The sequence below is a fragment of the Chinchilla lanigera genome, unplaced genomic scaffold (genome assembly GCF_000276665.1).
Source record: "Chinchilla lanigera isolate Chin_1 unplaced genomic scaffold, ChiLan1.0 scaffold00094, whole genome shotgun sequence".
NCBI classification, from domain to species: domain Eukaryota; kingdom Metazoa; phylum Chordata; class Mammalia; order Rodentia; family Chinchillidae; genus Chinchilla; species Chinchilla lanigera.
The window spans coordinates 5129344-5141453 of NW_004955495.1; the positions used below are offsets into that span (position 1 = coordinate 5129344).

The following is a 12110-nucleotide window of genomic DNA, read 5'->3' on the forward strand; positions in this document are numbered from 1 at the left end:
CCCTGTCCACCCTGCCCACCCTGCCCACTCCGCGGCCACCCTGTCCACCCTGCCCACTCTGCCCACCCCGCCCCCACTGCCCTCCCGCCCGGCGCCTTTGGTGCTCAGAGGCCCGGGCACAGCCTGAGGCGGATGCTGAGGTCAAGGTCAAGGCGTCAAGGTCAAGACCCCGGAGCGACTGCGCGCCTCGCTCCCCGCGCAGCCTGCGGATGGGACCTGGGCCCGTCCTCCTGCGCCGGGCGGCCCGCGGGGCTCTAAACGCTCGTTGCGCAAGGGGGACACTGAGCCCACGAAAGCGAGCGGCCGCAGGGCCGGGGGGCGGGGCGGGGCCGGGCGAGGGGTCAGCGCCTGGGGGCAGCCGGCCCCGCGCGCGCCAGGGCCCCCTCACCGCAGAGGAGACGCTGTGGCCTGGGGGGCAGCAACGGGACAGGGACCCTGTGTCCATCGCGCCCTCTCCCCGCCCTGCACCCCGGCCCAGCCCAGGCCCAGCTTTCCCCGGGGGCTGAGCTCGTGCGTCCGCTCCGCGCGGCTGAGCCCCACCGGACGGCGTCGGCTCCTCCTCCGGACCTGCGGAGCCCCGGGACACGCGGCACCACCCTGCCTCGGCCTCCCCGCGGCGCGCACCACCCCCGGCCCGGCCGCCAGGCTCACCTCGCTCGCGCACGAAGTAGGCCAGGTAGAGGTCCAGCTCCTTGACGGCCACGCCGATGTGGTGCGGCTGCACGCAGAGCACCGGGTGGCCGCACTGCGCCGCCTTCACCAGCCGCTCGCCGTCCGTGCTCTCCAGCGGGATGCCCTTGAACAGGATGACCATGACCAGGTCGAGGCGCCACACCTTGTCGGCCTGGCGCAGGCAGTCGATGCGCCGCATCTTGCCCTTCTGGTCGGGGTTGGAGAGCACGCAGCCCGGCGCCTTCTTGCCCGTGATGGCCAGCACGAAGTCCTCGCGGCACTCGGGCCGGATGTCCTTGCGCAGCTTGGCCAGCAGCCGCGACGCCCACTTCTGCTTCACCTCGGCCTTCTCGCCCAGCAGCTCGTCCTTCACCGCGCGCTCCTCGTCCTTGGACATCCGCTTCTCGTGCTTCTTGAAGTACTTGCGCTTCCGCGCCTGCAGGTTGAACCAGGTGTAGGCGAAGGCGCGCACGTGCGGCAGCAGCGCCTCGATGAACGGGTGGAACTCATCCTGCGGGCGACAGGCCAAGGTCACTGCGCGGCCGCCGGCTCCGCCCTCAGACCCTCGGAGCCGCGGCATGGCCCGCGCGGGGAAACTGAGGCTGAGGTGCCGGGGGCGGCGCAGGCGAGGCCAGGGTTCCGGGGGTGCTCTGGGACCCCAGGATACACACGAGTAGCTGAGGTCCCTGTGCCCAGAGGCCCACAGCACAGACGGGGACAATGTCACGGGGCAATGTCACGGTCCCCTCCTTAGCCTGCACACTTTATCATAAAGGAGAAGAGACAGCCAGGCAGCATCTGTCTGCAACTGTTCAGCCCTGTAGTTTTTCCAGGACCAGGACAGACCCCAGGGCCTTTGCACTGAGCTGCATCTCTAGCCCTCTTTGTTTATTTGTCTGTTTGTTTGTTTTTTGTTTTTTTTGAGACAGGGTCTCACTATATGGTTCAAGCTGGCCTTGGGCTCACTTTGTAGCCCAGGCTGGTCTTGAACTCAGAATGATCCTCCTGCCTCAGCCTCCCGAGTACTGGGATTACAGGCTTGTGCCATATTTATTTATTTTTTAATTTTTTGTCTTTTTGAGACAAGGTCTTGCCATGCAGTTCAGGCTGGCCTTTAGCTCACTTTGTAGCCCAGGCTGGTCTCAAACTTGAAATGATCCTCCTCCCTCAGGCTCCCCAGTTCTGGGATTACAGGCATGCACCACCACACCTGGCCCGTTTTATTTTTTAATTTACTTTTATTATTGTTATTGTTGTTACTTTGAAGTAGTAGGGATCAAACCCAGGGCCTTCACACTGAGCTCCATCCCCAGCCCTTTTTATTTTTATTTATTTATTTATTTGCCTTTTTATTTTATAGCCCTTTTTATTTTTTGAGACAGGTTCTCCCTAAGTCACTAAGTTGCCCAGGTTGGGCTTGAACTTGTGACCCTCCTGCCTCGGCCTCCCAGAGTGCTGGGATAAGAGGTGCGTACCACCACATCCGATTTCAACTTTGTATTTTACTGTAAAATGAGCCACAGATGAGACAAACGGGTTGGATGCAGCCGCAGCCCAGTAAAACTTTACAGCAATAAATGCCATGCATTCACCCTGGACTGCAGTTTGCAAACCTCTGTCACAGCCTAGGGGCTATGGAGTCCCCAGATGCCTACAGCAGGGCCGCGTAAACAGTGGGCCTCCATCCTGCGGGAGGAGGCAGGCTTGGAGAACAACGCCCAGGTCTGGTCTCAGGCCCTGTGCTGGGCAGGGAGAGGTGAGGCTGGGGGAGCTCAAGGGCTGCATCAGTCCAGCTGCCGCATGAAAGAAAAGACAAGGACCGGAGCTGGGTCTGCAGCCCACACTCCTGTGACTTCCCAATAAAAAATCAGCCACAGTGGGCCAGGCATGGTGACACACGCCTGTCCTCCCAGAACTCTGGGAGGCTGAGGCAGGAGGACTGCAAGCTCCATTCCAGCCTGGGCAACTTAGTAACTTAGACAAAGCCGTGTCAAATGAAAAAGAAAACTGGCCTGGCAGCAGAGGTCAGTGCAAAGGCCAAGGTTCAATCCCCAGAACTAGGGGGGAAAAGTGTACTGGGCCCCGCAGAGCGAAGTGTGGGGTATGGGAGGCCCCTGCCTTGATCTCCCCATTTTGCAGCAAGGAACACTGGATCCAGAGATCATCAAGGCCAGATTCTCAGCCACAGATGGGAGAGATTTGAGGACAAAGAAGGACAGGAGGTGGAAAACGTCCTCCCCACCCCTATTTCTCCCTACAGATATTCTTTTGGAATAGGAGTTCCCTCTCCCTTTTTATTTTTTGGTACTAGGAATTGAACTCATGACCTTGTGCTTGCTAGGCAGGCGCTTGTGCTGCTGAGCTATATCCTCAGCCCTGGAATATGAGTCCCCTTAGCCAAGGCTTGTGGGAATATCACCACAATGATGATTACTATTATGATTATGATTTTGTGTGTGAGGTGCTGGGGACAGAACCCAAGGCCTGGTGCATGCTGGGCAAGGGCTTACCACTGAGCCACACCCCCCACACTTTCATTATGTTGAGACAGGGTCTTGTTATCTTGTCCAGGCTGGGCTGGAACTTGCAATCCTCCTGCCTCAGCCTCTAAGTGCTGGGATGACAGACATGTGCCACCATGCCCAATCATCCATGCTATTTTTTTTTTTTTTTTTTTTTTACTTTTTGAGACAGGGTCTCGCTATGCAGTTCAGGCTGATCTTGAGCTCACTTTGTAGCCCAGGCTGGCCTCGAACTCGCAATGATCCTCCTGCCTCAGCCTCCCGAGTGCTGGGATTACAGGCGTGCGCCACCACGCCCGGCCATCCATGCTATTGTTGTCCACTACTTTGGCATCTCGTTGTCCTGATTATTTTGGTTGCTTATGACCTTCCAGGAAGCAAGAAAAGCCCCCGAAGTTCTGCTACCCCACATTAATGGGGAAAAAGGCTTAGAAAGGGGCCAAGACCTGGCCAAGGTCTCACAGGGTTTCAGGGCCAGTGTTCGGATGAGAACTAGCACCCCGGTGTCGGTGGAGAACACCTGTCATCCCAGCACTAAGAGAGGCTGAGGCAGGAGGATTGCAAGTTCCAGCTGAGCTTTGGCAATTTAGCACGTTAGTGAGACCCTGTCTTAAAAGTAAAAAGGCTGGGGATGTAGCTCAGTGCAAAAGCTATGGGTTCAATCCCCAGTGCTACGAAAACACAAAAACAGGATCCTGACGCCCTCTGTCTGGCCATCAACCCCTGTCCCTAAACAACCTGTCCTCCCTGGGGTCCAGGGACACAGGGGACAAGTCCCAGCCCCCGGCTCAGCTTCCGGCGGGCTCAGCACCGCTCCCAGGCCTGGCTGCACACAGTGCCCTGGGTGCCCGGGAAGAGGGACATCAGATTTCACCTCCTACCGAGGGTCTGAAAATAGCCTCCCCAGCTGAGACCAGGGCCCGGAGGGTGAGTCACCGGGACAGCTGTGGCGGCACTGGGTTCCCAGCCTCTTCTGCTGCTCTCCTCCTGGGGACCAACCAAGCTCAGGGAGGTGCGACCTGTTCCCCTCAGTCCCCACCTGGCTGCCCTCCCCAGCCTGGAAGCCAGTTGACACCGGGAGCGATTGGTCTCAGGCCACGCGGCCCAGACCACCTGGCCCAAGCAGCCTCAGGGGGAGGGGACAGCAGGAAGAGGGATCGATAGCGGCCAGGGTCACCGGCCGGAGGGCCAGGTGGCCAGCAGCACAGTGACATGCGCTGTGGTTGCCACCCAGCCTGGGGCTCGCTGTGGACGTCACTGGGGCTGGAAAGGGCAGCGGGGGTGTGCGGCGGGGGAGGGGCAAAGGCCCCTTCCTGTCCCCGGGACGCTCCCTTTCTCCGAGCCCCGCCCTCCTTTAGACCCGCCCCCAAACCCCCGCCCCTCGAGGCCCCTCCCCTTCTCCAAGTCCCTTTCCCACCCTGAGAAGGTGCCAGAGAGGCGGGCAGGGGCGGGAACCCACGTCACTGGTGACCCTGGCGGGTCGGTCCTGGAGGCAGGGAGACAAACAGCCTGTAACTGGGTCACGGACCTACTGCCTGGTCCTCCTTTGTCCTCCCCTAGGAGGTCAGACCAGGTGAGACGCAGAGCCTGTCCCTTGCTTTGTCCCACAAGACCTGCAACAGCCAGGGCCTCTTTCCCAGACACCTCCCAGTGCCCCCATAGACTGAACCGGACAAAGGAGACATGAGGCTGAGTATTCCTCCCAAACTCCTACACATCCCTCAGTGCCCTTTCCCTAATTCCCCCTTCCTGTTCTCCCCAGGGTTCACCCTAAAACAAGTTGGACCACACAGAACCGCAATCTCCGAATCCTGCTCTGTCATCCTCCTGAACTGTGTCCCTCTTTGTGCCTCCCTATGGCCCACGGTAGCTAACCAGAATCTGAAACTACCCTTCCCAGTCCCAAAAGTAAGCAATCCAACAGTCCCTAGTAGGTATCTAATCCACCTCCATTTAGGTGAAACTCCTATGTGTCCTTCAAAGCCCTCATTCCAATGCCCCCTCCTCCATGCTGGAAGGGACTTGCCCAAGAACACACAGCTGGTGAGCAGCAGCACTCCTATTCACACCTAGGCCCATCTAGCATCACAGTGGCAAACTTGAACAATTCCTTCCGCCAAGGTCCAAGCTTGAGATACCACTCATCTCACCTGTGAGGGAGGGATTCATTTGGTCGTTTAGAAAATATTCTGAGCTCCTGCTGAGTGCCAGCCCCCTGCATGGTGCTGGGGTCGTGCTGTGAGTTGCACCCTGCTTTCCTCTGGATCCTATCTGGGTTGGGTGTGAAACAGATCCCCAAATGCAGGACATGATGCGTGGCTGAGTAAAGGGCTCTGAAGACACCGAGCAGAGTATGAAGCCAGGGAGCCCTGGAGGCCCCTCTCTCGGCTGGGAATGGCTGCCCCAGGAAGGGCTCTTGTGGAAAAGGACACTTGGATAAGTCTGGGAAGCTGACAATCCAGATGAGGATTTTTCTGGGGACAGAACCCATGCAAAGGCCCTGGGGCCATAGGGAACCTGGCACTGGGGGACGCAGAGTATGGGGTGGAGAGACAGGAAATGGTGAGTCTTTCCTGGGGTCACAGAGTGCAACAGGGGCACCGTCACCACGCCTGCACTTGGAGAAGCCACCGAGCCCCCAGGCTCCTGGTCCCCTTGCACCCCTTCCTCTCACATGGGGCACTCTCTGTCCTGGCCGCACTCACAGCCTTGCACAGCATGGATTTTATATTTTACTCACTGCTGTGTCTCCAGTATTTGGACCAGTAGGGAGACAACCCGGTGACCCCTCATTCCTGTACCCCAACTTACAAGTGCCAGTGCCCCCCATCTGGTCAGGCTCAGGAAGACCCCAGGCAAGGCTGGGGCAGGAAGACCCTCTTTTTGTTTCTGTTCAATACCACACTTTTTTGGGGGGGACCAGGAATCGAACTCAGAACCTTGCGCTTGCCAGGCAGGCGCTTATGCCGCTGAGCTATGTCCCTGCCACAATACCACACTTGGTATTGAACCCAGGGCCTTCAAACTGAGCTCCATCCCCAGCCCCTTTTTTTATTTTGAGAGAAGGTCTCACTAAATCACTAAGTTGCCCAGGCAGCGTTCAAACTTGGGATCCTCCTGCCTCAGCCTCTCAGAGTGCTGGGAAGACAGGAGTGTGCCTATGCACTGGCCAGAGGCAGGATCTTCTGGCCACTATCACCCAGTCCAAAGCTCAGCTCACACTCAGTAGTGATAGGAAAACACCCCAAAGATGCAACTATTAGTCTATCAATGACCACCATCACAGCAGCACTTATTTGGCACCTACTGTACACCAGGTACCACACTAAGGGAGAGTATCTGAGAAAAACACGACTGTGCCCCCCTTTTACGTGGGGGCAAAACAGAGGCTCCGGAAGACCAAAGTCCCTTCTCTCAACCAGCAGAATCGCTCATTCACGAAGTGGACACACGTATTGGGCACCGACTGAGTGCCAGAACCCTCTGACCCTCAGAAGGGCCCCCGCCTCCTCCCAAGCTCAGGCTGCCCAGCAAGAGGTGAGGGGCACCATTCCCTTCATCTCAGGATGAGGAAACTGGGAGGGCGGTGTACAGCCACCTCCCCGGTGCCGCCTGCCTGAGTGTCACAGAGTTGGGGAAGAGGACAATGTGATTCCAGCTTCTTGAGCACGATCTTCAGGTGCATTTGAACGACGTCCCGGGGCTCGGGCTTGCGATCCCGCCCTGGCGTGCGGACCCACGCGCGGGTCGCTGGGGTCCGGGGAGGCGGGGCTGCAGGAGCACGTGCGCATGCGCATATGGGGGGCGGGCAGGGGAGACCCAAGGGCCCCAGCCAGCGGTGGAGGGAGCGCGGGGGGGGGGCGGGGGACGGGCAGGCCCCTGGCTGGAACATGGTGGCCTTTGCCATCTACATGGTGAAAGATGGAGAGAGAGAGAGAGAGAGAGAGAGAGAGAGAGAGAGAGAGAGAATCGCTGAGTCTGCCAGAATTGCAGCTTGGTGATTTACGGGGCGCCTGGCCCTGGCTCTGGGAGGTACAGAGTGGGGAGGGGGAGACAGAGACAGAGATGAGAGAGACAGAGAGACGGGAGGGCGGACAGGCGTGAGGGGACATTTGAGGGGAACATGCAGGGAGCCCCCAACTGCCCAGCTGCCAGACGGGACCTGGCACCAAACTCCGTGCCGTGCTGCCCGCAGCAGCCCCCTCCTCTTTGAGTTCAGCAGCTTTCCCAGCCCTGAGGTGCTGGGGGGGGCCTGCTAGAGCCCTCGCCCAAAGCCCACCCTGGGCCTGCACTCCGCTGCCTCAGCCTCCCTGAGCCCAGCTGCCACTTGGGGCCCCAGGAACAGCTTCGTACGCTCGATTCCATCCAACAGACTCCGGGGAGCCACTGTCTGCCTCAGTTTCCCCGCTGGGATCCTGGCAGTTGAAAGTTGCCGCCTGGAGAGGCAAGGAGGCGGAGGAATGAATGAATTCAATTTGGGAGGAGCTGCGGAGGTGGCCTCGGCCCAGGCCCAGCTCCAGGCCTGGGGAACCCTCAGCGCTGCAGCCAGCAGGGATTTGGCCCCAAACCCGGAATAACTAACGTGGCGCTGACGGGCGGGAAAGAGGGAGGGAGGGAGGGAAGGAGGGGGAGGGAGGCCCCCTCCCTGGCAGGATTTATGGAAGGAGTGGCAGGTCCACACAGTTCCTCTTAGGAGTAAAAGTGAAAAAGCGTTTGAGTCACCGCCGGACCTGGCCGGGGCTCCCAGAATCCTCCAGGGCGCCCGCCGCAGAGGCCCGGGTGGCACTGGGCGAGCTGGCACCAGTGCAGGCGCTGCCCCCCCTGCAGGTCTGCCGGGCTCCCAGAGGATCCGGGTCGGATCAGCTAAAAAGGGAGCTATTTAGGGAGGACCCGGGTTTGTAAAATGAGCTGGGTGAGAGACAGAGAGACAGACGGACAGAGAGAGTGGGGGACCCTTCAGAGCGGAGGGGACCGGGGAGAGGAGGGGGGTGGGGATCCGAGAGGAGCAGAGACCAGGCTCGAGGACAGCCTGAGATAGAGACCAGGAAGGGCCGCATGGCGGGCAGCGCGGAGCTGAGGAGACTGAGCAGAGAGCTGGGGTGCGGGGTCCCGTGGGGACCGCCACAGCTGGGGGGTCCTCAGCCCCCGTGGGGACCCAGAGCAGGCAGGCCCGGAGGGGACAAACGCAAGCTGCAGAGGACTTGAAGGGGCCCCAGGCTCCTCTCCAGGGCACAAAGGGGGCAAAGAGGAACCCTGGGGGTCAGTGGGGGACCCCCACCCGCACCCAGCCTGGGCGCTCTTTGTCTCTGTTCTGTGCCTTTGCCTGTCTCTCCGTCTCTTGAGTTCTGCAAGGTGAGCTCTTTCTGTTTCCCGGTAGCCCTCCTGGGGGGCCTTGGCCCTGTCTGGGGGGGACACTGAGGCCAGGTCCGCACAGCCAGTTCTCTGTGGCTCAAGTCCCCCCCAACCCCCAGCAGCAATGTGGATGCGGCGCTGCCCCGGCCCGACGGGGGAATTCCGAGGCACAGGCCGGCCTCCCGTGTGTCCCCTCCAGTTAGAGGGGACCCGACGCCCACCAACCAGTCAGGCCACCTCGCCCGCAAAAGACTTCAAAGCCTGGGCAAGGTCACACAGCAAGCCTGACTCCAGATTAGCTGTTTGGGGGAGCTTCAAGGAGACAGCTGCTTCAGGGGACCCCCTCCCCAAAAGCTGCTCAGAAAGAGAAACTGAGGCCTAGGGAGGCACTGGGACTTGTCCAAGGTCACCCAAGGCAGCCTGGTGAGGACAGGGCTGAGCCCCCCCTCAGCACCAGTCCCACGGTCCCTCTGATGAGGATCGTGCACGGGGCACCCCAAGCTGGCTCCGCCATGCCCCCCACGCCCTGGCTGGTCTTGCAGTTCATTCCTGTGGGCCCCAGCTTTCGGGTCTGGAGGGCACATTGCCCTGTGCCTTAGCCCCAGGTAACCTGGGGGAAACTAAGGCCGGAACCCCGCTGGCTAAGACACACAGCAGCATTAAAGGGGTGCAGTGCAGAGCGGGGATCAGGATCTGCGGTCCTCGGGGGTGGCGGTTGCAGCCCCCTCCCACACCCCCTTTGCCCATGTCCCAAGGCTCAGCCTGGGGCACACGGGATCCGCGCCAGGGGTGACAGCGAGCCAGGGAGGGGGCAGGTGGTGCTGGCAGCGCCGCAGTGACCCGCCAGGCCCGGCCGCCCGCTCCTCCCGCCCCAAAGCCGCGGCGGCAGCGGCGGCTCAATAATTCACGATCGATGCGGCGAAAATACCGGACAGGGCTGGGGAACTCGTGGGGAGGGGGCAGCGGTGACCCCACAGCTCCCTCTGCCCCGCGCCTCCAACTCCGTGCACCCCCTCCCCCACGCACACGTGGGCCGAGTGGGGGAGGCGCGGGCTGGGGGACCCGGAGGGTCCCCTTCCCTAAAACAGCTGGGATAGGGGCTCCAATGGGGACCCTCTGGATGACTCCCAGATGCAAAACCTCGTCTTTGCCTCTTTCGGGGGCTCCCCCTCCCCGATTTCCCCAAGTTGGGGGGAGCGTGCCCCGAGTGGGGGGAGGCCAGGACTGCAGCCAGGGGCCCTCGTCCAGAAGTGGGGAGCGGTCCCGAGCTCCGGCGGGCCAACTGGGCGGGAGTCTCTACTCTCGGGAGTCCCCGAATGTGCGTGTGATTTGCGGGGAGAGGGGTCCCCGGCCTAACCCATCCTCCGCCGGACCCCCAACCCGTGGAGGCAGCGGGAGGGACGCGCGCCTTTTTCCTCCCGCCTTGTCCGGCTTCCAAACTCGGGGTGCGGGGGGGCGCGGCGCCGGGGGTGGGGGCGCCCTTTTGGGGGGAGGTTTCGGGGGGCGCCGGGCGGGGGGCGTACCTGGGTCAGACACAGCGGGGACGAATACATCCCGGGCGCGGCGGGAGGCGCAGGGCGGCCGGAGCGGGCGCGGAACTTACTGAGTCATTTTCCAACCCCCCCAGGCCGCCGCCTCCTCCCTCGGGCTCCCGCCTCCTCCTCCTCCCTCGCTCCAGCGCGCGCCTCCCCGATCTCCCCGTCTCTGTCCGTCTCCCTCTTCCTTTCCTGCACCCCCTTCTCCTCTCCGTCTCTCCTCCCTCTCCCTCCTTCTCCCCCCCATTTCTCTCCCCTCCCACTTTGCAAGATCCAACTTTCAAAGAAAAGAGGGAAAAAAGAGCGCGAGTCAGGAAGGAAAGTCCCCCCCACACCCACACCCACCCCGAAGTCTCAGGAACCCTCCGCCTGACTAACACTCCCAGCTCCCCTCCACCATCCGCGCGCCCCCAAACCCACCCCAGTGTGGGGTCAGTGTGGACCCCGGACGCCCCCACCGCAACTATCCCACCCGCATCCAGGGGAGGCCGTGGCCGGGGTGGGGGGGCTGGGCTATTGCTGGACACAGAGGGGCCAGGGCTGGATTTTAGGCGCGCACCCCCCCCCCCCCCGCCCGTCGCCCCGAGCTGGCCGGGAAGTTGCAGGACCGAGCCAAGGGGGGAGGGAAGGAATGAAGCAGTGTCGTGCGCAGAGCGGCGGGAGCGCGCGCCTTTCCCCTTAAAGATGTAGAGCGGCCGGTGCCGGGGGCGCGCGTGGAGCGGGGGCGGAGTGCACGGCGCGGGCAGGGGGCTCTGAGGACCCTCTCTCCCTGCGTCCCTGGAGCCACACAGGGGCTGCTGCTCCGGGGCCGGAGAGGTTTGGGAGCAAGAGTCCCTCTAGCCAGAAGGGCCTACCCTCCTCTGCTGGAGCCAAAGGAGAAACGGGGGTACGGGGAGACATCGGCCTTGCTCGCTGTCTCCCCAAGACCCTGGAACGGACGGATCAGACCAGTGTGCAGCTGGCCACATAAATCCCAGCAACGCCTCTTCCCTGCCTGCCCAGCAATTCCTGCCAGCCCCGGCAGCGCGCACATTTCACAGACCGGGACACCGAGGCAGGGTGAGCACGGCTTGGAGACAGGCCACCTCCTGGCAGAGCCCAGATCTTTTTTTTTTCCTTTTGAGGTATCAGGGATCAAAGCCAGAGCCCCTCTGAGGCAAAGCAAGTGCTCCTCCTGGAGTATCTCCAGCCCTTTTGATTTTATTTTGACACAGTCTGGTAAAATTGCCCAGGTTGCCCTTGTACTAGCCATCCTCCTGCCTCAGCGTCCAGAGTAGCTGGGATAACAGGTGTGCACCACCAAGCCCGGCCTGAGGCTCTTAAAGCGGCACTGTTCTCATACCTGGCGACCTCCAGGCCGCCCCAGGCCACCTGTCTCTCCTCCTGTCTCCCTCAAGTGGCCCAGCGGCAACTTAAGCACTCACGACAAGGGGTCCCCGAATAAGAACAAAGTCACTTAGCACAACACCACTGGGTCATTCTTAGAAAACCCGGCCCCCTGTGACTCACCCCTCCTGCATCCAGAGCCCGCATGCCGCCCTTTCAACAAGTTGGGGCCCTGGCTCACGCTCAGGAGCATGGACTACACCCACAGCAAGGGAAACTGAGGCCGGCAGGATGAACCCTCTCTCTCAAGGCTGCCAGCTGGCTCAGGAGGCTGCCAGACGCTGGTTATGCCTGTCCCTGCCCACCCCCCCACACACCGGGTCCCTGTTCCACAGAAAGGCAGCTGAAGCCTCAATAAATGTTTTCTAACCTGCTGTACAGTGGGGAGGGGGATTAAAATCCCAGCAGGATGAAATGGGGGGCGGTGCCTGGAAATCCCAAGGCCAGCACAGCACAAGGTGCTGTTTTATTAAAGCAACCCATGAACACATGGGAGGTGAGCTCTAAAACGAACAGGCAGCCGAGTTTGGTGGTGCGTGCCTGTAGTTCCGGCACTTGGAAGGCTGAGGCAGGAGGATCACCACCAAGTTCAAGGCCAGGCTGGGCTACATAGTGAGTTCAAGGCCAGCCTGAACTACACAGC

At 61.1% G+C, this 12110-nt stretch overlaps 1 protein-coding gene across 1 annotated transcript in view; it reads right to left on the reverse strand.

Annotated features, from left to right (window-relative positions):
- Positions 1–10218, reverse strand: part of Nfic (nuclear factor I/C (CCAAT-binding transcription factor)) — a gene marked incomplete in the record, with an annotated part of 44343 nt that extends 34125 nt beyond the window's left edge. The window contains 2 exon segments of the mRNA XM_013505235.1: positions 652–1183; positions 10070–10218. Coding sequence (XP_013360689.1) covers positions 652–1183; positions 10070–10099 — 562 coding nt within the window.
- Positions 10219–12110: the final 1892 nt, after the last annotated feature.